The sequence below is a fragment of the Microcaecilia unicolor genome, chromosome 8 (assembly GCF_901765095.1).
Source record: "Microcaecilia unicolor chromosome 8, aMicUni1.1, whole genome shotgun sequence".
In the NCBI taxonomy this organism is placed as follows: Eukaryota; Metazoa; Chordata; class Amphibia; order Gymnophiona; family Siphonopidae; genus Microcaecilia; species Microcaecilia unicolor.
In genome coordinates this window covers 36,286,609-36,313,008 of record NC_044038.1, presented here as the reverse complement: position 1 = coordinate 36,313,008, position 26,400 = coordinate 36,286,609, and the positions used below count along the sequence as shown (strand labels likewise).

The 26,400-nt window shown below is 45.2% G+C and overlaps 1 protein-coding gene across 5 annotated transcripts in view; it reads right to left on the bottom strand.

Annotated features, from left to right (window-relative positions):
* Window positions 1-502: 502 nt before the first annotated feature.
* The window catches only part of MRTFB (myocardin related transcription factor B), a 308,685-nt gene continuing 282,787 nt past the window's right edge, over window positions 503-26,400 (bottom strand). For 3 of the 5 annotated variants that reach the window (XM_030212476.1, XM_030212477.1, XM_030212474.1), the window contains 6 exons: window positions 24,575-25,603; window positions 19,011-19,202; window positions 17,059-17,220; window positions 11,858-11,992; window positions 10,142-10,202; window positions 503-3,032 (listed from right to left, as the gene is read on the bottom strand). In XM_030212476.1, coding sequence (XP_030068336.1) covers window positions 2,497-3,032; window positions 10,142-10,202; window positions 11,858-11,992; window positions 17,059-17,220; window positions 19,011-19,202; window positions 24,575-25,603 — 2,115 coding nt within the window. In that variant the 3' untranslated portion in view covers window positions 503-2,496. The remainder of the gene's footprint in view (window positions 3,033-10,141; window positions 10,203-11,857; window positions 11,993-17,058; window positions 17,221-19,010; window positions 19,203-24,574; window positions 25,604-26,400) is intronic. The other 2 variants (XM_030212475.1, XM_030212478.1) reach the window with 2 other exon arrangements.

The following is a 26,400-nucleotide window of genomic DNA, read 5'->3' as shown; positions in this document are numbered from 1 at the left end:
TTATTTCCTATTTATAATTCTGTTTATAAAATGTTCTACTGCATTGATGATGGGTGGAATGAGTGCAAATTAGTTCAGTACTGTTACTCCCCTCATGTTCCTTTTGGGGACAATTTTCACCAAGTTTGCCTTGCGGCAGGTACACAGGGGTTTACTCTTGTAACGTAAGGTGCCTACATACTTTGTTCCGATCTGTGAGGACAGAAGAATAGAGGAAAAGCAGTGCTCTTTCATTTTTGCTTTCTCCTCTCCAATTTCATTAAAACAACAACAAAATATATCAGTGTTCTTAATATCAACGAAGAAAATTTGAATGAGCGATATGGCCTCACATCCTATCTACTGTCCATATGCTGTCCAGCATGAAATTAAAGTAATATGTTTCTCCTAGTTAATTAGTGTTAATGCATTGATTTTTTTTTCTTTTTTAATTTTTTTAAAATTTACTTATCCTACACACAACTTCAAAAAAAGTGTGTGTGTGGAGGGGGGGGGGTGGGGAGAGAGGGGGTTTCAGCATCATTTTATAGCACAAAACTCTGCCTTCCACACAGGGACACAGGTAACAAGTGAATCCTTTTCTACAGGATACTTGATCCACCACTCTGACAGGAAATAAAAGAAGCAATTTTAGAACCAGTCACATAAGTTGATGTGGCCAGGATAAGTGTAAATAGTGGCTATTTTAGAAGGGAGCATGTATATATATTGTCCCTTCTAAAATTGCTTATACCTGTGACCAGCATTGGCAGGCACATGTGTATAATCATGCCTGCTCTGCAACAGGCATCAGTATACAGCCAGGCACAAACTCTAAACCCCACCCAACGAATGCCTACTTTATACACATTAAAAGTACACATAGGTCTGCTTCCTGTGTATAACATTACATGTGTATGTGGCATGCATGACCAGCTTTCTACGTGAAAAACCAGGTTTTACACGTAGAAAGTCTTTCGAAAGTTTCCGACCCCGTGGCTTGCTTGAGCAAGCATAACTAGCAGTGTATCACGCAGGGGCCCTTTTACTAAGCTATAGTAAGCACTACCGCACGCTTACCATAGCTTAAAATGGTGCACCGTGGGATGCACTCAGGCGTCCTGCACTAACTGCTAATCGGCACGCACTAATCGAATGTTAAAAATACTTCTTTTTTTTTTCTTGGAGGGAGTATGTCGGGGGTGGGGTGTGGAAAATGGGCATTCCTGTACTAATCAGTTCCGCATGCTAACTAGTTAGTGCATTATGACCATATGAGGCCACACCACCTACAAAATAGAAGTGCACACGTGGTAATTTGTTTTTATTGGTCGTGTGCTAACGACAACACAGTCATTAATTTAAAAAATGGAAAAAAAATCAGCCATTTTACTGCTACGGTAAAAATGGCCTTAGTGAGCGGGAAAACCCCATGCAAGGGTATGCTAAGGTCACTTTTTAAAGTAGCTAAGTAAAAGGACCCCTTAGACAGCTTAGAAGCCATCTCCATTCCTGTTCTATTTCCTACTGAACTATAACATTCGTTATGCAAGATCTGTTATCACATTGAAATTAATTGAATCATTTCACCTATTCTTATTCAGTAAAAAAAACAAACAAAAAAAAACCTTAAGCTAACCTTCTTAGTCTGACCTCACAGTTTACTGATTTCAGTGACCCCCTGAAAAAGAAATGACCCATGAACCTGTACAAGTTACACTGTCAAACAGCGTAACTGTTAAGTGTCTGATATACATATTAAAAAGGACAATCCAGCGTGCTGTCTGAATTTCAGAGTTCTCAAAATACTTTTTATGGCAGACTGTTTACAGTTACCATCTACAAAGACCTCTTTGGATGCACTCGCGTAATATCCGTCATTTTAAAACTGAAATTCAAAGATACCCAAGAGTTATAAAATGATCCACAAACTAAGAACAAAGGTACAAAGACATGCTTCTGTAAGGAAAAAGGGAAGAGATTTCCATGCCGGGTAAAGATTCACTGAACCAGTCAGTGGCCACACCACGGTTTGAACACGCCTTGGCTCAGCCAGTCCACAGGAACAAACGAGTGCATGATATCAAACCTGCTCAGACAGAGGAGTGGATGAGGGATGAGGATGGGAGGGAGTGTCAAAAATCTGATTAAACTACATTCCGCTTCGTTAACTTCTTAAAATGACCATGGAGATGGTACAGTTTGGTGTAATATGAAAAACTCTAGATGCCTTCTCATTTTCACGCTTTTGTCTGGTACTGCTTCCTCTCTGGATCCTTCCTTAACTAGCTCATCACTCAGTGGATGGCAAAGACCAGAGAAACATCTTTAGATCGAACTCATGCTTTAGCATCTGTGCAGAATTAGCTTCTGGATTAGTTTTGTTTCTTAAATCGTTCTGAAGTGCAATTTGCCTGAGTTGCAATGAAAAAATCTGCAACAACGGGCCCATGCTATTACAGACCTTAAAGAGGCATACGTTGTTTAATGCTTGAAGGCTGCTTCGTCTACCGTTATTTAGTCCCAGTGCAATTGTAAATCATGTGAATCCAGGAAGTCAGTAGAAAACATACTTGGGACAGTAGAGCTGAGAGGTGTAAGACCAGATGTAGAGTTTGGCATAGTTATGTCCAACCACTCCATGTTGTCCAAGTTGGCATCAGGCAGGTCGAGAGACAAGCACGTGCTATTTGATGTGAAATGTAGATCTGAAGTTTCCATGGGTGAATGTGCGTGATCCAGAATGCTGGAGTGGTTCAGTAGGTTGTTTTGAAGGTCTTCTATCAGGGAAAAAGGTTCCTGCTCCTCACTGCTGCCAGTCAGTTGAGGAACGTCACCTCCTGAAGACAACGTTCCATCCAGGAAAGCCTCCAGTTGGTTTTCCAAACTAATGGACAAGCTGTTTGTTGGTTCCAAGGACAGAGGAGGTGCCACTTGGATCTGAGGTGGTGGTCGAGACACCACAGTGTTCACTGGCATTGTGGTGATACTGGCTGTAACTGGTCTCATCTTCAAAATAGGAGAAGGTTCTTCTTTGATAAGGGGAGATATTTCTGTTAGTATAAACAAATTAGAAGAAATTATTAGAGATTTAATATAATGCATCTACTGGTACCTCAAGTGCATGGTATAAAACAGGAGCGGCTCAAATTTCTGGTGTATGTCTGATCAATTTATTGCTCAAAATATTTATACACTTGTGTTAACACACAAGGAAAACAAAAGTACACATATGAAAAATGATCCAATAGATTGTTCATTGTTGAAATATTGAATAACCAGCCAGGTTCAAAACTTCACGCACATTCTATTCTGCCTTCATTTCTGTAAGAATTAACTCATTGCAGGTTACTTTAGAAGCATCTCAGTGTGCAAATAGTGGTTTTCACATGTGTAGATTTTAGAAAGCCGTTATTTACACATGGAGATCTATACCACATAAAGATCTTAAGGAAGCCTTTTTGGCCATGGGTAGGGTGTGGTCTCATTTTACAAGGGGAATACACGTGGAGACCTAAACATTTCCACACTGGCCTTTACATCTGGCATGCATAAGTGCCAGTCTGAAGGGGCAGGAGTAAAGCTGAAGGAACCTCTCCCATCCCTCAAGCCCCTCCCTCCACCATCACAAATATTCAACCCCCCTGAATGTGCACCGACAAAAGGGCCCCCGCCTCCACTCCCCGATGAAGATCTCTACCCTCTAACTCTTCCCTGGGATCTCCCTGGTGTCTAATGAGGGGCAGTAGCAATTTTCAGTCACTCCTGCCCTGTATAAATTACACCTGATATTTGTATGGTGGCACTTGTACATTTTTAACTTGTATGGATATCTACAGAAGTTTTCAGCTGGTTTATGGAGTGCCTCACACTCTGCCCGAACTGAAATACTTAACTTATGGCATTAGTGATTTACGTAGACAAAAGTTAAGCAGTGGCCAGTTATATATTTTTAGATCAAAGACAAGTGGTTTGCACCCATGAGGGTAAATCTATAAAGGAGGTGCTAACTTGTACATGCCCTGTTACGTGTGCAAATGTTCAGAACACTAGCACGTACACGTGTATGTGTGCACATATGTGCATACATGCTGAACATGTGCCATTCTATAAGTATTTGTTTATCTGGGATAGTGGGTGGAATCTGGGTGCAGTGTACACTAAGTGGAGTGGAGTGGAGGAGTAGCCTAGTGGTTAGTGCAGCGGACTTTGATCCTGGGGGACTGAGTTCAATTCCCACTGCAGCTCCTTGTGACTGTGGGCAAGTCACTTAACTCTGTTGCCCCAGGTACAAAATAAGTACCTGAATATATGTAAACCACTTTGAATGTAGTTGCAAAATACCACAGAAAGGCGGTATATCAAGTCCCATTTCCCCTAATGCACACAGGACCAGATTCTGTGTCATGCGTTAGAATTTATGTGCACCTCTTTTAAGATACACCTAAAAAAAATTTGCGCATAAATTCCAATTATTGTACAGTTCCCAGAAATCTTGAACCTGTACTTGTTAATCACCCAATCGGCTGCATGGGAACGCTGATAAAGGCTACAAAGATGCTCTTGAGAATCTACTTGACTTAGTTGTCTCATCTAGTCACGGTATAGACTGGGTTTTTCATCTAATTAGTCTGCACAGTCAGATATGTCTAAAATACTCACGTAATGGACAGCTTGTGTCCAGATTTCTTCCACATTGTAAAGTTATGTTTTGAGAAAGTGAAACGTTCAGGGTTTTGTTGGCATGTGATTGAAATTCCAGCTGCTTCCTATCAACTGATCTCAGCACTCACCATCGGCAGTGTTATGACAGCTCGATGAAACAGAACTCTTTGAGTCGACTGTTGGCCAGAAAAGTAATCTTTCCAAATATTTCCCTCTGGTGAATGCTGTAATTGATCATCTCCCTGTGTGTTAAGTCTTGCTTCCCTCCTCATTAGCTGCTAAAATAGTGCGGGGGGAGGGAAGGGAGAACTATGCTATTAGCTGCTTTGCTTTGGTCTGGCGCAAAAACTACTTGATTCAATTGGTGCCCATATGGCTTGGAGTCCACGTCGCTGGGCAGTCTGCTAGTAACACAAGTCTGCCACACTTCCATTAACAAAGAAACTCCAAGACAGCCACTGAACAATAGCTGTTTATTCCCATGTTAAAAAAAGAAAGACCTTGTTGTACACGGGAAAGGCAATTTTTAAACTTTCCTTGACTTCTCAGTTAGCAAACTTTGGTCTGTAATCACTCTGTTTATAATATCATTGCTTGCCCCTGGGATCAGTAGCATGAATCTTGCTACTATTTGGGTGGTAGAACCAGTGGCGTAGGAAGGGGGGGCGGGGGGGCCGGTCCACCCCGGGTGCACGCCGCTGGGGGGTGTCGTCTCCGCGCTGGTGCACTGCCCTCTCTGCCCCGGAACAGGTTACTTCCTGTTTCGGGACAAAGAGAGCAGTGAACCAGCGCGGAGCCGACACACCCCAGCAACGTGCAGTCGGGGCGGATTGGCCCTCCCGCCCGTCCCTCGCCGCAGGTATGCGCTCGGGGGTGGGGGTGGGGGGTGGGGGAGGTATGCACTCCAGGGGGGTGCGGTCCAGCGGGAGGAGGGTGCGCCGTGCTGCACCCGGGGGGGGGGGGGGGTGCGCAGCGGCGACCCGCCCCGGGTGTCAGCTCCCCTCGCTACGGCTCTGGGTAGAACTTCTTGACCAGCGCTGAGCTGCAAATGCAGGATAAGTAGTCACTTCTTTTCTTTTCTCCTTCTTTTCTTATTGCAAATTTGGTTGAAATTTCAGTGAGGCTCTGTGTTAAAAGCCTTAGTGAAAGTGATTTCAGAGGCTTTTGGGCAGTATGAGTTTTTCTGCTAACATTTTTTTATTTTTGAATTTAAATGTCTTTATAATAGTTATTTAAATAAAAAGCACAGGCTTTGGTCCCTGGAGGCAAATGATTGATTACAAGCCGTAGGCTCAAGGGATTGGAATAGCTTTGCGCTACGGAAGACCTAATAGCCTGGCCACTGATATATATCTGGTGCCTCCGGTTCCTTTTTTCCCTCTTTTTTTTTCATTTATATCACAGTGTTCTTTGTTCCCTTTGGGTATGCAACTATTTGGGATTCTGTCAGGCACTTGTGACCTGAATCGGCCACTGCCGGAAGCAGGATACTGGGCTAGAGGACCATCGGTCTGACTCAGTATGGCTATACTTATCATCTATTCTGGCTTACCGACATCCCTTCTTCAGACTGTGCAAAATACATCTGTATGGCTTCTCTGACGTGCTAATGACCGTGTCACACCTCTTCTAAAATATCATCACTGGCTCCCAGTTCCATTTAGGATCCAGCATAATGACATGACATTAACACACAAGGTTTTATACTTGGGAACTTCTCCCCCTTATCTTTCTTCCCTGATTGTTCCGTAACGACATGCCCGCCTCCTACGCTCCTCTACAGGGTATCGGCTATCCATTCCTGCAGTCCGCTGTGCCTGACTCCAATGCACCAGGTATTCCCTATGTTTTTTATGGCCTCATTCTTGTGGAATTGCACTGTGCTCCAAACTCAGAGCTGAGAGCTCTTACCCCCATTTCAAAGCCTCATTAAAAACTTCAGCTTTCCCCGAGCACCCTAAGTTTAGGTCCAGGGTGGCATGTCAGTGGCACGATTCATATATCCACCTTGTATCTGTTTACCCTTCCCCCTTCTGCTTCTTCTTCTTTCATCTGTCCTACCAAATGTTAGCATTGTAAACCACCTTGATTCCCGTCCTGAAAGTAATGATTACAGAAGAAAGACGGTAATGTCCGGAGACTACTTTGTGCCTGAGCAGGTAAGGAGTAAAACATTAACCTCCTAATTCTATATAACAGGGTGTCCACAGTTACACGCCACTAACATTCAGCCCACGGGAGGCAGCCGGCTGATTTTAGGACAGCCCTAGATTCTGGCTCAGTAATCACACTTGATACTTTCCAGCATTTGCTCTTGATTTACTTTCTGACGATTGATCTTTTCAATATGTTATGCTTGAGGAAGGTCAAGTCTGTTGCTTTATTGCTGATTTTATGTCAAACTTGCCAGGGCTACAAACCTGAGATTGAACAGCTTGCAGTGGCCTTGAACATGCATCTTAAAAGACCTACTGTTCAGACTGGAATAACTCCATCAGAGATTTATTTTATTTATTTATTTTTGTTACATTTGTACCCCGCGCTTTCCCACTCATGGCAGGCTCAATGCGGCTTACATGGGGCAATGGAGGGTTAAGTGACTTGCCCAGAGTCACAAGGAGCTGCCTGTGCCTGAAGTGGGAATCGAACTCAGTTCCTCAGGACCAAAGTCCACCACCCTAACCACTAGGCCACTCCTCCACTGTTGCTACTATTTGAGATTAAAGTCAGCCCTTGCAGATCACCAATGTGGCCGCGCAGGCTTCTGCTTCTGTGAGTCTGACGTCCTGCACAGCAGGACGTCAGACTCACAGAAACAGAAGCCTGCGCAGCCTCCTACATGGAATGTTGCTAGTGGAATAGCAACATTCCATGTAGAATCTCCAATAGTAGCAACATTCCAAGTAGAATCTCAAACAGTAGCAACAGAATCTCCAATAGTAGCAACATTCCATGTAGAATCTCCAATAGTATCTATTTTATTTTTGTTACATTTGTACCCTGTGCTTTCCCACTCATGGCAGGCTCAATGCGGCTTACATGGGGCAATGGAGGGTTAAGTGACTTGCCCAGAGTCACAAGGCGCTGCCTGTGCCTGAAGTGGGAATCGAACTCAGTTCCTCAGTTCCCCAGGACCAAAGTCCACCACCCTAACCACTAGGCCACTCCTCCACTGTTGCTACTATTTGAGATTCTACATGGAATGTTGCTATTCCACTAGCAACATTCCATGTAGAAGTCGGCCCTTGCAGATCACCAATGTGGCCGCGCAGGCTTCTGCTTCTGTGAGTCTGACGTCCTGCACGTACGTGCAGGACGTCAGACTCACAGAAACAGAAGCCTGCGCAGCCTTCTACATGGAATGTTGCTAGTGGAATAGCAACATTCCATGTAGAATCTTCAATAGTAGCAACATTCCAAGTAGAATCTCAAACAGTAGCAACAGAATCTCCAATAGTAGCAACATTCCATGTAGAATCTACAATAGTATCTATTTTATTTTTGTTACATTTGTACCCTGCACTTTCCCACTCATGGCAGGCTCAATGCGGCTTACATGGGGCAATGGAGGGTTAAGTGACTTGCCCAGAGTCACAAGGAGCTGCCTGTGCCTGAAGTGGGAATCGAACTCAGTTCCTCAGGACCAAAGTCCACCACCCTAACCACTAGGTCACTCCTCTCTACCTCTTTTAACTCAGGCACTTGCCAGCCGATATTCAAATGGTTTTGAATATTACTAGTCTCTGGGTAACTCCCGGATCCACCCAGGCTCCGCTCTTGGACCGCACCAGTATTATCTGAATAGTGCCAGGGTGGTCTGTACAGATTTTCAGCCGCATTCTCCGGATAATACCCAGCTATGTGCCACTAATATCAAGCTGTTGGTTACAATTCTGTTCTGACTTAGATACCGACCTCCCATCCTTCTCTTCTCCATCTCCCCTTAATTTTATCCCTCCTTACCCCTTTCTCCCAATTCATACTATCCTATCCTGACTACCCTCTCTTATCCTAATCATATACTACCAAGCCCAACTTTACAATGTTTCACTACTGTTTTTGAAATTTCTTTGTATTTCAAATTACTATGTAAGCCGCATTGAGCCTGCATTGTGTGGGAAAGAGCGGGGTACAAATGTAATAAATAAATAAATGTAGAAATGCAAAAAATCTTTAAAAATAGTTACTTGCTCAATAATTCCCCAAAATCACAGTCCGAGCTTCAGTCTGGCCCTCTGCTACAGAGCAGAAATTCCTTGACAGGTTCATCATCTCAATAGACCAGTGTTTCTCATGTCTGGTCCTGGAGTACCCCTTGCCAGTCAGGTTTTCAGGATATCCACAATGAATATGCATGAACTTGATTTGCATACACTGCCTCCATTATATGCATATCTCTTTCATGCATATTCACTGTGGATATCCTGAAAACCGGTAAGGGGTACTCCAGGACCGGACTTGGGAAACACTGCAACAGACAGCCCATCCTTAGTCACAAATACCATTTTAAAACTTGTTACCACCACTTGCTATTCTAGCAGTACTCACTTCCTGCTCTCACGTTAAGCTGAACTCTTTGCAGGATAAAAAACACAGAATCACACAGCTCTTATCAGAAGATTTGGCCCCACTGAAGCAGGAGATGATGCACTTAAATGTTTCTCCGACTGTCAGGACCGATCAGGTAATTCGATTGCAGGAGACAGTGTGGGGACACTGTAGGAGGTTAAGCTCGGTGTTTGTTGAGCTCACTTCCTGCCCACCTCAATAGAGGCTTAAGGCTCCATCTGGTAGATAAGGGGAAAAGAGGAGAGTTCCCTTGACCTTCTGCTGCCATGGGGGTGCAAGGGGGGGGGGGCTTTTCAAAAATGTACTTGGGATTCAAACTTTGAACTTACACCCCTGGAATCATGTTTGTATAAAACTGCAGTAACATGCAGTTTAGATAACGTTATCAGGGCCCATAACATGCACACTTTGACTAAGAAGAGTGTGTGTATGGGGCAGTGGCGTAGCCACGGGTGGGTCATTAAGTGCTCAGGCCCACCCAACAGTAGCACACATTTAGCGGTAGCATATGGGGATCTCAAGCTCGGCCAGCTGAAGACTGCCCCCTGATGGTAACAAAAACGGTATTCTCCACGATACTGGCACCTGCATACACTCAGTTTTCAGCGCATGCCTGCTGCATACTGCCAAGATGGAAAGAAGCATTTTCCCGCCAGCTGAAATATTTTTTTTGGTGGTGGTTGGAAGGGGGGAGAACACTTGGTTCCCACCCACTTCTTGCCTAGGCCCACTCAAAATTTGTTGTCTGGCTACGCCCCTGGTGTGTGTGTGGGTGGGGGGGACGACTCTCTGGCGGGCCCCACACTTACCTCAATTTTTTCTTTACTATTATAAAACCAGTGTACTTGATTTTTAAAAGAAGGAAAAAAATTCAAAATGACATTTACATATACTAGGCAAAATTTGAGCGCAGTAGTCTGTGGCATACCTCCACTCTTAATAAGTATGTCAAAAAGGTCATCCATCTGCTGACTGTGTGCGTTGGAAACCTTAAACAGAAAAGCGTACGTTATTACATATGTGCTTTCTCATACGAAAAATCACACTGGCATGTATGCCATAGTTTCCAAGACACAGATATCTAATTTCCACAAGAGTACATCCTGCCCTCCTCAAACGTATTCATGGTGGATATTCTTAAATTTGACTGGCTAGAGCAGTGGTTCCCAAACCTGGTCCTGGAGGCACCCCCAGTACAGGCACTGTGTGGAAATCTCTCTCATGGGAATCACTGGGCTAGAGGATACTGGAGAATTAGGTTGAGAACCATTTACATAAACCATTGATCAGCATTTATCAGTCACTGACCAAACAACACACAGGAACGGGAAAACAAGGATTTGGGCTACCAGCAGGTATTATACTCCCAATTTTTAATTTGTCTGTGGAATAAAGGGCAGGATTAAAGCAAAGTCAAACCAGGCACACGCTTAGGGTCCAAATGTTTAGGAGGGGCCCTCTCAGAGGTGCTAATTCAGGGGCCCTTTTACTAAGCCGCGTAAGGCTCTATGCATGCCCAACATGCGCCAAAATGGAGTTACCGCCCGGCTACCGTATGGCTCTTGTGGTCACTATCAAGCAATTATCGACGCATGCAACTTTCTAAGTGTACTCTGTAAAGTGGTGCATGTAAATTCTAATATGCAGATCACAAAATGGGTGTGGCCATGGGAGGGGCTTCGGGTATAAGGTACGGCTTTCTTTTTTTTTTTTTAAAGAAATGGCTGTGCGGCAAGTGAAGCACTTGCTGTGTGGCCATTTCTGGGGGGGGGGGGGGGGGGGAGCCTTTACCGCCACCCATTGAGGTGGCAGTAAGGGCTCCAGCACTAACCTGGCAGTAACCTGGGATAAGCCTTCCAAGTTGGGGAAAAAAAAAACATTTAAATGCTTATATGTAAAAGCGCAGAAAACAGACGCCAATGTGTGCTTCACGTTCAGCTTTGCCAGGCGCATGCGCACAAGAACTGAGCTAATGCAAAACTCTTCTGCACATGCACCGAGCAGGTTCCCCCCACTTTCGCTTTTACAGCTGGCATATAATTTGAGCATTGGTGAGCCAGGTTAGTGCGCTGTTCCAGCGGTACGGTTTCCGCACCGCTAGCTTACTGCGGGAATTCTAAGCATCGGCCCACAGATCATGAATATATATCTCATATTTGCTTCCGTATAAATACCTGGAGATGACAATACTAGCGTCAGAAAACAGCAAGGCAAGAAATCCGCCAAATCCAACGTGGAAGATATAAATCCAGAAGGCAGATCTTTTACCTTTGTGTTGGACCAGTCTAGGTGAAGTGTGAAGTTCACACTAGCTGGTTCGTACTGCCCCTGATGCAGCCAGTATTTGTTGGAGAAACATGGCCATGTCAGGCACAGATGTTTATTGACCTGGGAGCATTTTCACTTCCTTAAAAATGACCTTTTTATACGATCTGCCTCCTGGTTTTATATCTTCCACGATGACAATACTAGAACAGCACACACTTGGTCTTCAACGCTTTGCTTCTGTGTTGGATGTAGCTGCTCGTGTACCTTTCGGGTTACTCCTAAAACAGCGGTGGTGCATCAGTAGCACAAAAAATGATCAATCGATGGAATCCCCTGATCCCTATCAAACGCCGACCGGGTCCTGGGTGTGACTTACCTCTGGAGGAGAAGCCTGCATGTTACGGGCCTGCTTTATAGCCTCTTCATAACGTGGAGGGTCTTTCGTTTTGGTTACCGGATTAAACACAGCATGTGGCCTTACATACTGTTGCGACTGAGAAGGTGAGCCAGGCTGTGTGAAGCAAAAGAGCCAAAATATTCAGTCTTGAACAAAAAAGAACCCCTAAACATCATGACAATTAATCCCAAACATTCAGAACACGTGATATGTGCTACCTCAAACTTATAACTCCACATAGGTATAAAAGTTATAACATTTGGTCTGTTCACCACTTTGTTGCTTGATTGGAAGAAATGGTTAAGCACATTTTTAATAAACCAAGTTAAACTAAACTCCAGTCAGGTGGAGCAGCAAAACTGAGAGGCCGAGGTTGTGTAATGTTTGCTCTTTAGCAGAAGGATGTATTGGCAAACAAATGAAATAGTTTTGAAGCTCTCCATGAACATCTCTGCGATTTTGCCCTTCCAGAAGGAGAAAAGCTGATTTAATCAACGGCCAACTAAGACCTCTGGAGCATCCAGTTCTCCTGGTCGGGAATAGCTGTGATGCTGCTTGATGTTCATCAGGGGCGTATCTGCGTGGGGCCACAGGGGCCTGGGCCCCCGCAGATTTCACCCTGGACCCCCCTACCGCCGTCAACCCTCCCCCGCTGCCGTTGTTTACCTTTGCTGGCGGGGGACCCCAACCCCCCCGCCAGCCGAGGTCCACTTGCCGCCTTTAAAGATATTTCTTCAGCTGGCGGGGGACCCCAACCCCAGCCAGCCGACCCGACGTCTTTAAAGTTCTTCTTCGGCCTCCGTGGCCGTGCTGTAGTTGATAGCTGTTCAATCCAGTTCGGAGTCTGACGTCCCAGCACGTTGTACGTACAGGACAACGTGCTGGGACGTCAGACGCCGAACTGGATTGAACAGCTATCAACTACAGCACAGCCAAGGAGGCCGAAGAGCTTTAAAGACGTTGGGTCGGCTGGCAGGGATTGGGGTCCCCCGCCAGCTGAAGAAATATCTTTAAAGGAGCGGACCTCGGCTGGCGGGGGGTGGGGTCCCCACCAGCAAAGGTAAGCAACGGCAGCGGGGGAGGGTTGGCGGCGGGGGGGGAGGGTGGAGAGTCTTGGTGAGGGGATCTGGCAATGGCGGCGGGGGGGGGGGGGGTCGTTGGGGGGGGGGCTAAAATGTGCCCCCTACCTCTGGCTCTGGCCCCCCCTACCGCCGGAGTCCAGATACGCCCCTGATGTTCACCACGGTTTGATGCCTGACCAGGGGAACTTGCTATGATCTGAACTAGTTGTAAGCAGGGAGAGCATTAATACCCAAGCTTGGAGATCGCAGTAGAAGAGATAAGCTGAGTTTCTAAATCCTCAGTAGCCTTATTATTTGGGGTGAGTGGTTGAAGCCCCTAAAAGGAAGAGTTGTCAAGTAGATATGGGAACCAGGGTAACCACTTCCCCTACTGACACTCCCCTGTGACCTTGCACAGTCCGTTTTAGGCCACAATTCATAGGGATATCCTTGAGAAATGGGTCTCTGCATTGAAAGGGGTGCATTGCAACATACATTTAGGTGGTGTTTCTGGGCGTGGGGATCAGGGAGGAACTGAAACAACACCTGTATATTTGTATTTTCAAAAGTCTGCATGTTTTGGTTGGATAAACCTCCCACAGAAAAGGAGGTGCCAGTGTCTATGGGTACCTTATGCATCGCCCGATTTTAGAATGAAGGTTCGCATGTGCTTTCACTTTAGTAAGAAATACCTGCAGACTTAACACTTAGGCAGAGTAGGAAAATGGTTCCTAAATGAATTATACAAAGTATTGGCTCAAGAACGCAGCATCCTTAGCAGTGGGGAAGTGAGTGTGGAGTCATCCTATATTTCCATGCAGTGCCTTTATCCAGTCAGGATCCCTTGTACCCCAAAGCTGCAGCACCTTAATAAAAATAAATGTGGTCATTTCCAAAGGCAGCAGGTAATCTGCTCGGCAACTTCAAAAGTGAAGGAGCAGAATTGCTGTTCTTATAGTTGTGTAAATCTGATACAAAGTCAGGTGAACTGCACAAGGCTGAAGAGATTTTCAGCCTCGTATCGGTGCACCTAACACAGGGGAGGGCAACCTTTATACACAGAGGGCTGAATGAATGTCAAGCCACAACATTATGGAAATGCACAGAGCTCCATAGATGAAAATGATGAAGGGGATGGGATGACCTTCCCTATGAAAAAAAGGTTAAAGTGGCTACGGCTCTTCAGCTTGAAGAAGAGACGGCTTTCCCATACGCTGCCCTGCCGCCGGCACCCGCCTCTTCTCTTTACTGTAGCTGCCTGAGCCTCAGACGAAACAGGAAGTTACATCAGAGAGGAGGCCGCAGTAAAGGGAAGAGGCGGGTGGCGGCGGCAGGGCAGCGTATGGGAATTGCTGCCGTGTTTGGAACGTGACGAAACAGGTGGGGGGATACTCTCCAAAGGAGTGGAGAGATGCCACCCCTGAAGAGTGCTGCCCGAGGCCCCCGCTGCCCCTGTTGTTCAGTATAATTTGATGTGCCCTGTCTTGGGTTGACCCGATCTTCAACAGTGCTTATAATCTTTTGTCACATTACATACTGCTGATAATGATGCTGCAACCACCTCCATGAAATCGGTCAGAGGGTTCAGACTTTCTGTCCCCACAAAGGTAATTTTATAACAGTGTGCGCTGGTCGTTAACTTTCCCCGAGGAACATTAACCCGTGCATGCAGAAGCACATATTCCTGGAGATGTAACTATATAAGTACATACCTATGTGCATATAGGACTGGATTCTATACATCGCGCCGTGATTTCCGCGTGGAAATCAAAGTGTATTCTGTAAAATACGCTTTAATTTAGGCACGTGTTATAGAATATGAAGAGCGCTGCTACGTGTGAATAAATTTAATTGTGGTCAATTATGTCAACTAAAACCTGGTATAAATCCTGATGCATAAATTAGGCATGGAGCAGGTGTATTCTATAATGACGCACATAAATTTTAGAAACACCCACTCCCATAACTATGCTCACTTTTCGCTATGCAACTTAGAATTTACGTGTACCACATTATAGAATACTTTAGCAAGTTGTGTGCATACATTTAATGCCAATTAGTGCTGATAACTGCTTGTTAACATCTAACTGACAGCACTGATTAGTTAACCAATTAAGTTACGCGCACTGTTACAGAATACGCCTGACTCAGTTAACCTAGTGAATACATCGTTGTCACAAAGAATTGGACCTGATATACAAAATTTAACAGCATTTTTAGAAGAATCAATGACTGAAATATCAACTAGAGGGACTTTGATAGTATCTTTCGTCTTTGAACAAGACTTAAATATGATTATGAAGTTATACTTCAAATATTCCTCCGCTTTATTTTGTGGTCAAAAAATTTGGATATACCCTGATGTGACTAAAACAACACAACAGAGAAGGAAACAATTTTTGACCTTAAGAGAAGAAGCAAGAAGGAGTGGCCTAGTGGTTAGGGTGGTGGACTTTGGTCCTGGGGAACTGAGTTCGATTCCCACTTCAGGCACAGGCAGCTCCTTGTGACTCTGGGCAAGTCACTTAACCCTCCATTGCCCCATGTAAGCTGCATTGAGCCTGCCATGAGTGGGAAAGCGCAGGGTACAAATGTAACAAAAATAAAATAGATACTATTGGAGATTCTACATGGAATGTTGCTACTATTGGAGATTCTAGGTGGAATGTTGCTACTATTGGAGATTCTACATGGAATGTTGCTATTCCACTAGCAACATTCCATGTAGAAGGTTGCGCAGGCTTCTGTTTCTGTGAGTCTGACGTCCTGCACATACGTGCAGGACGTCAGACTCACAGAAGCCTGCGCAGCCACATTGGTGATCTGCGAGGGCCAACTTCAATCTCAAATAGTAGCAACAGTGGAGGAGTGGCCTAGTGGTTAGGGGGGTGGACTTTGGTCCTGAGGAACCGAGTTCGATTCCCACTTCAGGCACAGGCAGCTCCTTGTGACTCTGGGCAAGTCACTTAACCCTCCATTGCCCCATGTAAGCCGCATTGAGCCTGCCATGAGTGGGAAAACGTGGGGTACAAATGTAACAAAAATAAAATAGATACTATTGGAGATTCTACATGGAATGTTGCTACTATTGGAGATTCTAGGTGGAATGTTGCTGTTCCACTAGCAACATTCCATGTAGAAGGCTGCGCAGGCTTCTGTTTCTGTGAGTCTGACGTCCTGCACGTACTCACGGAAGCAGAAGCAGAAGCCTGCGCGGCCACATTGGTGATCTGCAAGGGCCGACTTCTACATGGAATGTTGCTAGTGGAACAGCAACATTCCATGTAGAATCTCAAATAGTAGCAACAGTGGAGGAGTGGCCTAGTGGTTAGGGTGGTGGACTTTGGTCCTGGGGAACTGAGGAACGGAGTTCAATTCCCACTTCAGGCACAGGTAGCTCCTTGTGACTCTGGGCAAGTCACTTAACCCTCCATTGCCCCATGTAAGCCACATTGAGCCTGCCATGAGTGGGAAAGCACAGGGTACAAATGTAACAAAAATAAAAACTATAGGAGCTACTTTTACATTAGTTTACCCTTGTAAATGCTTGATTCGTTTGCTGGGGATTAAATATGTATTTTTTGAACCAAATCAACTACGGATTTTTCTGGACTCGAAAAACCCATCTAGCCAACCGATTGAAACATCTGAAACAACTATAAATTAATAATAATGGGAAAAAAAAACAGGACTAGGCCAATTTGGACTTTAATTATTTTTGCTTTTCCTCATTTGTAATCTCCTCAAGTTTTCTAAACCACTCCCCCAGACAACTATCTTTTCGTGGTCTAAGGAAGAGTTAATAATGCTTGTAATTTTTTTCTTTTTTTTCTTATATATTAATTTCTCTGTATTGCCTAACAAACTTTTATTTGTTTGTAAAAATTAAAATTCAATTAAAAAAAAAAGAATACGCTTCGATTTCACTATGGGAATTAAGGCGCGATATACAGAATTCTGGGGGGAGGGGGTAGTGCAGTCTATGGGCACAAAAGGTTTCCCAAATGACCCCCACAACGTTCATCCTCATACTTTGTCTGAGGTTACTCTTACAAAGAAAGTAATAAATAAATAGGAAAAGGAAAGAATGATAAAGAATCCTCCTTCCCGCCTCCTTACCTTCTGGGGATGGTTGGATTCATTTTGTACAGTGGGCAGCTGAGTGGCCGGGGAATTAAGGATTTTGCTTGGCACGTTGTTGACGAAAGATTGTGAAACTGCTGTAACTGGCTGAGTTTGGAACGAAAATGCGGTGCTTGATGTCGTGGTGGATGGAAAACCCTGCAAAATACGAGTTAATTCAAAGTTGTTACTGCAGTATCTGCGCACCCTTGACCAGACTGCTGCGGAAGATAAGGTGCTATCTTTGAATTATTTCTCCCTGCTGTATATATAAACCTGACTGATTAGCCCTGTACGAAAGGGACGCCTGTCTTCTCTCAATTTTATATCTACAGTGTTTAGTTTCTATTGGTTTATCCAAATACAGTGGCCTTACAGTGTAATTCTAGACTATAGCCTGCATTAAATAAAGTCTTCCAGTGGCACAGGAAAAAAGCAACAGTGTATACCATCCCGATTAGAAACAAACCAGAAGTGCATCTGTTTGTATGTATCAAAGTATTGCTCCATTAATAACCATGACCAGAGCATATACTGCCATCTAGTGTCCAACTGAGGCATCATATACACTGTAAGCCACTCGTATTAGTAAAATTGTGTTGCGTTTCACTTGCCTATGTACTAGGAAACCATCTACAACTATTCCAAGTAATATAGTAGTTTAATTGCATTATTTTTTTATAAGGAAAAAATTACACCATTCCTGTAAGTAGGAAATTAGAGAATCTTGTGCAGTAAACAAAAAAATCAAGGGGTCCGATATTCAGCAGGCAGCGCTTTTGCTGTTAACCTCCAGCAATAAACCTGGATACTCAATGCCGGGCCATATGCAACTGCTGTCATTGAATATCCTTTTTTTTTGGCTGCTAACATTAACCATTTAAGCCGATATTCAGTGCTGACTGGTTAATCTGTTAGCGGTTAAAGCAGGGGCGTAGCCAGACTTCAACGGTAGGGGGGTCCAGAGCCGAGGTGAGGGGGCACATTTTAGGCCCCCCCCCCAGTGCCACTGACCCCCCCCCCCCATTGCTGACACCGACCCCCCCCTTGGCCGACACCTCCCCCCCCCGCCCGCCATTGCCGACACCTCCAACAACTTTGACCTCCCCTCCCTGCCGATGACCCTCTCAACCCCCCTCCCGCCACCAACCCGCCGCCTGCTACCTTTGCTGACGGGGGACCCCAACCTGTGCCAGTCGAAGTCTTCTTCCTCCGTTTGTTTTCTTCTGAGTCTGACGTCCTGCACGTACAATGTGCAGGACGTCAGACTCACAGAAACAGAACGAAGCCTTGCGATCTGCAGGGCTTCGTTCTGTTTCTGTGAGTCTGACGTCCTGCACGTTGTACATGCAGGACGTCAGACTCAGAAACCAAACGAAGGAAAAAGACTTCGGCTGGCGGGGGTTGGGGTCCCCCGCCAGCAAAGGTAGCAGGCGGCGGGTTGGCAGCAGGAGGGGGGGGGGGGGGGTTTGAGAGGGTCGCCGGCAGGGGGTCCAGGCCCAAATCTACAGGGGCCGTGGCCCCATAGCAGCTACGCCCTCGGGTTAAAGATAGAACTGCTATTTATGCAGTCCGAATTAAGCACTAAACTTATCCAGTTAGGTGCTCAGTACAACCACAATTTTATTTAATATAGAAAGAAAAAAAAAAGCATGCCTGAATTCTGTCACTGCTTTGATTCCCACACCAAGAAAAGGCTGTTCCAGGTATTCATCATGCTCTTAATAAATACATATTTTCTGACTTTCCTTTCCAGCCTCCCTCCCATGCCTCAGACAGAAATAACTACTACTACTTAACATTTCTAGAGCGCTACTAGGGTTACACAGCGCTAAACAATTTAACAAAGAGAGACAGTCCCTGCTCAAAGAGCTTACAATCTAATAGAAGAGGCAAAAAGTCATATACTACCATTTCTGCCTCAGAATCTCTTTTTTGTGTTTACAAACCTTCCTGGTCTGCTGATTGGCACTGAGCACGTGCTGGGTGAAGGTGTTCTGTGTCAGCGGATGACTCTGTATCTGCGAAGCTGTGGTCTGCACCAGGCCCGGGGTGGAGGAGGAGGAGGAGGAAGAAGAAGAGTTTGTGGTGGTAGGAGCAGATATTTGCATCTGAGTCTGAATTCCGGCTGGAGGATGAGCCTGAGGGATCCAAGCACAGCAGCATATGTCAATAAATTTGCATTAAAAGCATTTCAAGTTTACAGATAGTACATCTTGCAAAGGCTATTAGATTTTTTTATTTTAAAAGCTTTTGGAAAATTAAAAATGCATTTACAATGCAAAATCTTAAGCTAATTTCTCTCTTGAAGAAATGTAAGGGCAGGAAGCAAATCCAGGTGGTATTTCCATTACACTTTCTGCAAACACAAAGCATGAACAAAGTCATCCTCAGCCATGTAGAGAAAGTATGCCATGATGCAACTAGCTTTCGAATAGCTGGTCAGCTGTTTGAACAAAATCTTTTTAATAGCATCTAACGGCCAAGGCAAAGTACTTTACAATACAAGAGACTAAATTAAGCTCTTGAAAGGAGAAGCTCATATTTTGAAAGTGGGGCTCATTGTAATTCTTTTGGTGGCAGGTTACCTGAATGGTTAGAGGTTATATAATTTTACCGATGTGGGCATTTCCTTAAGAACATAAGCTTTGCCATACTGGGACAGACTGAAGGTCCATCAAGTCCAGTATCTTGCTTCCAACAGCGGCCAATCAAGGTCACGAGTATTTGGCAAGATCCTAAAACAGTACAATGCATTTTATGTTGCTTACCCTAAGAATAAGCAGGTGCTATTCTATAAAACTGGCGTGCCACTTGCATGACAGGCAGTGGCGTAACTACATGGGGCCACGGGGGCCTGGGCCCCCGTAGATTTGGCCCTGGACCCCCCGGCCGACGACCCTCTCGACCCCCCCCCTCCCGCCGCCAACCCTCCCCCGCCTACCTTTGCTGGTGGGGGACCCCAACCCCCGCCAGCCGAGGCCCTCTTCTTCCGGCGCAAGGCTTCGTTCTGTTTCTGAGTCTGACGTCCTGCACATACAATGACTCAGAAACAGAACGAAGCCTTGCGCCGGATGACGAGGACCTCGGCTGGCAGGGGTTGGGATCCCTCACAGCAAAGGTAGCCCACAGCGACGGCAGTAGAAGGGGTCGAGAGGGTCATCAGCGGGGGGGGGGGGGGGGGGGGGGGGGTTGACGGCAGGGGGGGTCAAAGTTGGTGGTGGGGGGGGGGGGTGGCAATGGGGGGGGTTGGCGGCGCCAGGGGAGGGCTAAAATGTGCCCCCACACCTCGGCCTCTGGACCCCCTTCCCACCGAAGTCTGGCTACGCCCCTGATGACAGGTAACAGCAAATGGACATGTCATGGGCATTCTGCCTAGCAACGCGCACACCTTATAGAACAGTATCGAATGGGTGGACTGCAAGGTGCGCTTAGGTGTGCCACCTGATGCTTCCCGTTGACCTTGCGTAAGCTGCTGCACCTACAATTCGGCATGCCAAAGAAACTTTGCACTACTTTTCTACAACAGGTTAGGTGCACCTTAGCGCCGGCCCAGAATTGGCATTAAGCACGGATTGTTGTCGCACCTACTTGCAGTCGTCATTTTATAGCACTGGCCCCTATAATGTACCCTTTTTCTTGTCCTGACCCACAATAATGGGAAGTGTTAGGATACAGTTTAGAAGTAGATGCATCTAAGCAAATAGCTACCCAGAAAAACCACCCACACAAATTAGATGTAAAAGTGTGCAGACACATGTCCTGGTATAATTTTCACACTGAAAGTACAAGCACACTTAATTTCGAAGTCCAGAAGAGTTTGTGGAGTGATAAGTAAGTGTATACTCCACCTCTCCCCTGTGTGGGTGGTTATACAATTATCCTTGTTATATACAGCATTTTATACAGGAAACAGAGCTGTGCTGTACAAAATTCTGGTATTAGTGCTACTTCTGAGGGCATAGTGGGAGCCAGGAATAGTCATTTGTGTTAAATTTAGCACCCTCCCCCTCCCCCCCCAATCATTCTGAAAAGTTGGCTCCTATTATCCTGGTAGGTTGTCCTGGTAGATGCCCAGTCTCCCAGCTCCGTAAGGTCCTCTTGTAATTTTTCACAATCCACTTGCGATTTAATAACTTTGAATAACTTTGTATCGTAAGCAAATTTAATTACCTCACTAGTTACTCCCATCTTTACATCATTTATAAATATGTTAAAAAGCAGCGGTCCCAACACAGACCCCTGGGGAACCCCACTATCTACCCTTCTCCATTGAGAATACTGACCATTTAACCCTACTTTCTGTTTTCTCTCTTTTAACCAGTTTTTAATCCACAATAGAACACTACCTCCTATTCCATGACTCTCTAATTTTCACTGGAGTCTTTCATGAGGTACTTTGTCAAACGCCTTCTGAAAATCCAGATACATAATATCTCACCCCTCAAAGAAACGTAAAAGATTGGTGAGGCAAGATTTCCCTTCACTAAATCCATGTTGGCTTTGTCTCATTAATCCATGCTTTTGAATATGCTCTGTAATTTTGCTCTTTATAATAGTCTTTACCATTTTGCCCAGTTCCAACATCAGGCTCACCGGTCTATAATTTCCCGGATCTCCTCTGGAAACTTTTTAAAAAATTGGTGTTACATTGGCCACCCTCCAATCTTCCGGTACCATGCTTGATTTTAAAGATAAATTACATATTACTAACAATAGCTCCGCAAGTTCACTTTTCAATTCTATCAATACTCTGGGATGAATACCATCCAGTCCAGGAGATTTACTACTCTTCAATTTGTCAAATTGCGCCATTACATCCTCCAGGTTTATAGAGATTTCATTCAGTTTCTCTGACTCATCAGCTTTGAATACCATTTCTGGCACTGGTATCTCTCCAAAATCTTCCTTGGTGAAGACTGAAGCAAAGAATTCATTTAATCTCTCTGCTATGGCTTGCAGGCTTATTTTTGAAAGAGAAGGGCACCCATCTTTCGACACAAATCGGGAGATGGGCGTCCTTCTCAGAGGGTCGCCCAAATTGGCATAATTGAAAGCCAATTTTGGGCATCCCCAACTGCTTTCCGTCGCGGGGATGACCAAAGTTCCCGGGGATGTGTCGGAAGCATAGCGAAGGTGGGACTGGGGCGTGCTTAACACATGGGCATCCTCTGACGATAATGGAAAAAATAAGGGCGTCCCTGACGAGCATTTGGCCGACATTACTTGGTCCATTTTTTCTTGTGACCAAGTCTCAAAAAGGTGCCCAAACTGACCAGATGACCACCGGAGGGAATCGGGGATGACCTCCCCTTACTCCCCCAGTAGTCACTAACCCCCTCCCACCCTAAAAAAAAAGCTTTAAAAATATTTTGTGCCAGCCTCAAATGTCATACCCAGCTCCCTGACAGCAGTATGTAGGTCCCTGGAGCAGTTTTAGTGAGTACAGTGCACTTCAGGCAGGCAGACCCAGGCCAATCCCCACCCTACCTGTTACACTTATTGTGGTAAATGTGAGCCCTTCAAAACTCACCAGAAACCCACCGTACCCACATCTAGGTGCCCCCCTTCACCCCTTAGGGCTATGGTAGCGGTGTACAGTTGTGGGGAATGGGTTTTGGGGGGCTTTGGGGGGCTCAGCACCCAAGGTAAGGAGCTATGCACCTGGGAGCAATTTCTGAAGTCCACTGCAGTGCCCCCTAGGGTGCCCGGTTGGTGTCCTGGCATGTGAGGGGGACCAGTGCACTATGAAAGCTGGCTCCTCCCACGACCAAAGGGCTTGCATTTGGTTGTTTCTGAGATGGGTGTCCTCGGTTTTCATTATCGCCGAAAACCAGGGACGACCATCTCTAAGGTCGACCTAAATGTTGAGATTTGGGCGACCCCGACTGCATTATCGAAACGAAAGATGGACGCCCATCTGGACGCCCATCTTGTTTCGATAATACAGGTTTCCCCGCCCCTTCGCCCTCAGGAAATCTTGGGCGCTCCGTTCGATTATGCTCCTCTTTGTCTTCCCTGATTGCCCACAATGCTGTTTTAGGCATGTAATAGACTCACAAAATCAGGTCATGCCCCAAAATATGGGCAGTGCAAGCTGGCATATACATTTACAGTAGACAAACTCGGGTAAGAGTTAGAGTTGCAAAGTCACAATTTCCATGAATATTTCATAAAATATGTGCATAAAGTAGGCAATGACATTGTCTGCGCTTGAGCAGGTGTAATGCCTGTGCCTTCAATTTAGGTGCAATTTTCGCATAATTTGTGCAGTATTTTATAAAGACACATGGAGGGGCATTTTCGATATGACATCTAAGTCCGACTTTGGACGTTTTGCACAAAATGTCCAAAATCTGAAGAGGAAAAAAGGTAATTTTCGAAAAAGAAAAGTGTCTATTTTTTTCCCCAAAATACTATATTGAACAAGGTTTTGTGCTTTGTACGTTTTTTTTTTTGGTTCAATTTCGAAAAACAAATAAGTGCAAAACGTACAGATTCATGCAATTCGGATGTAGGAGGAGCCAGAATTATTAGTAGACTGGTCCCCAGACATCCCAGGAGAGCAATGGGGCATCCCAGAAGGCACTTCCATGCACTTCATAAGAATGCTCCTAGGTACACATCTCACCTTTGCTCCCTTATCTTGTTCCCTGGCCTGAGCCCTCAAAAACTCACCCAAAACACACTGTCCCCCACTACAATAGCCCTTATAGCTGAAGTGGGCACCTATATGTTGGTACAGTAGGGTTTTGGTGACTTTGGGAGGGGTCACAGTTTCCACCATAAGTGTGACAGTTAGAGGGAGATAGAGCCTGGGTCCCCCACTCCATAGTGTACTGCAACTACCATTACACTACTCCAGGGACCTGCATGCTGCTCTAGTAGACCTGACTTTAACATCTGAGGTTGTCATAGAGGCTAATAAGTCATATTTGTATTCACATTTTTGGAGGGTGGGAGGGGGTCAATGACCACTGGAGGGATTTGGTTGGGGTCACCCCTGATTCCTTCCAGGCTCACCTGGAAGGAATTTAGGGCATCTTTTTGTGCCTTATTGGTTCTGAAAACAGGTCTAGACCAAAACATCTTGGTTTTAGTCCTGGACGTTTTTGTTTTGTTCCGTTATGGCTGTAAAACGTCCAAGTGTTAGGCACACCCTAATCTCACCTTCAAAACGCCCCCTTGTGATTTGAACACACTTTTCATGAACTTCATAGAAAAACATCTAAAATACGGTTTTGAAAATACCAATTTGGACATTTTTGTGAGAAAAAAGTCCAAATGCGGCTTTATGCCACTTTTTAGACATTTTTCTCTTTTGAAAATGAGCCCCACAGGAACCGATTATGTTTTATAGAAAAAGGTGCTTTCCTGCCCCATTAACTTAAGCGCCCTGTTATAAAATGACTCCAGCATAACCTACTCAGCTTCCAGAATACCACAGAAGAAATTTATAATATAAACTGCATTCGAGAGTACAAAAGGCAGAAATAAAAGCTGAATTTCACACCTGCAGTTTTACACTGACCATTGGTAACTGCATCGAGCCGGTTGCATTCCCAGCCTGGATGGATACCGGCAGCAACAGCTGAGCTGTTTGGGTAGTTAGTAAAGCCTGAGGCTGGGCAACCATGGCAGTCTGTGGCTGTCTTTGGGAACTCACGTAAAAATGTGAGATAACCTTCTGCTCTTCAGCTTTGGCTAAAGGTACTTCTTGCTTAACAACAACACCTTGTTTGTCAGCATGGTTCTGGCCACTGGTGGACATGGCGGGTGGTCCAAGAGGATGACTGGTCAATATTATGGACTGCGGGGAATTGGAACAGTCAGCACGAGAACTTTCATCCTTAACATTAGCCTTGAATTGGTTTTGATCCAAGGTAGCTCCGGGGTTAGATGGCATTGTCTGCTGCTGCTGCTGGACACGCTTTTCAACCTCAAGCTGCAGCTTCAGGGCTTCCACCAATTTTTGCTCTTGTTCCAGTTTCCTCTTCAGTTCTTCGATCTGTTTCTCCTTTTCTTGAAGCTTTCGGTCCTTTTCTGCGGCCTCCAGTTCCACGTTCGACAAACTTCCATTAGGACCACTCATGCTGTCTTCGTTGACGTTCATTCTCAAGGGGGAATGGCTCATGAACTGGGAAGGGGACATCATGGTCAAAATTTCTGTGAAAGTGTCTGTCATGTTAGTGTCATCAGTGCCGAGGCTGGATTGTTCCGACGGAGCCGGGGACATGGGTAGAGGGGAGCTGGAGTTCTCTCGGCTTGCCAGGCTGCTGCAAGAGCCAGCAGACGACGTGTCCATGGAATAACCGGGCAAGGAGGTAACCACAGAACTATTTAGGGTTGCTATAGGGAATGCTACAGTTAATTCTCCTGCACCACTGGTGGCAACTGTAGAAGTGGTTGTTGCAGTGGCATGTCCAGTAGTAACACTATTGTTATGGCAATCTTGGTATGGTTTCAGGCGCTCAATAAGGTCCGTTTTAGTGCCTGACACTGGCAGCCCTCTTAACTTTAATTCCATCTTCAGTTCGGCTACCTAAAAACAATAAAAAAAACATATTCATGCAAATGAATTACATTTTATTTATCTAGAATAACCGCATTATTAGGATACATCAGTAAGTCTCACACTGATCTCTTTTCCCTTTATGGTGGTACAACACATGTCCTGTTCAGTGCCGGAGTTTTGAGAATCTGGGCCTGAGAGCATAATTAGAGTGTAAGCTCTTTGAGCAGGGACTGTCTTTCTTCTATGTTTGTGCAGCGCTGCGTACGCCTTGCAGCGCTATGGAAATGCTAAATAGTAGTTGTAGTAGTAGTAGTGGTGGACTTTGGTCCTGGGGAACTGGGTTCGATTCCCACTGCAGGCACAGGCAGCTCCTTGCGACTCTAGGCAAATCACGTAACCCTCCATTGCCCCAGGTACAAATAAGTACCTAAGCCACATTGAGCCTGCCATGAGTGGGAAAGCGCGGGGTACAAATAAAAAAAAAAAATTTGTGACTAAGAGCAGTTATGTATCTAACATTAGTGCTAATTATAACCTATAATTGTTCATCAGCACCAATTATCAGCTCATTAATAAATTATTAAGGCACATCTGCCCTTATTTTATAAGTTGCGCACACGCATTTGCTCACTAGTTGCAAATTTTGGAGCTCTATTTTCTAGAATTAGAGGGAAACAAGCCTTTACTTACTACCTCCCCCCCCCAGTTTTGAGGGGGGAGGGATTTTTGTTGGTTGGTTGGTTTTGAATTTTTCTTCTCATCCATGAGGGGGTGGGGGGGAGGGGTTGTTGGACTTTTGCGCAGCTTTACAGGTGTGTAATTGT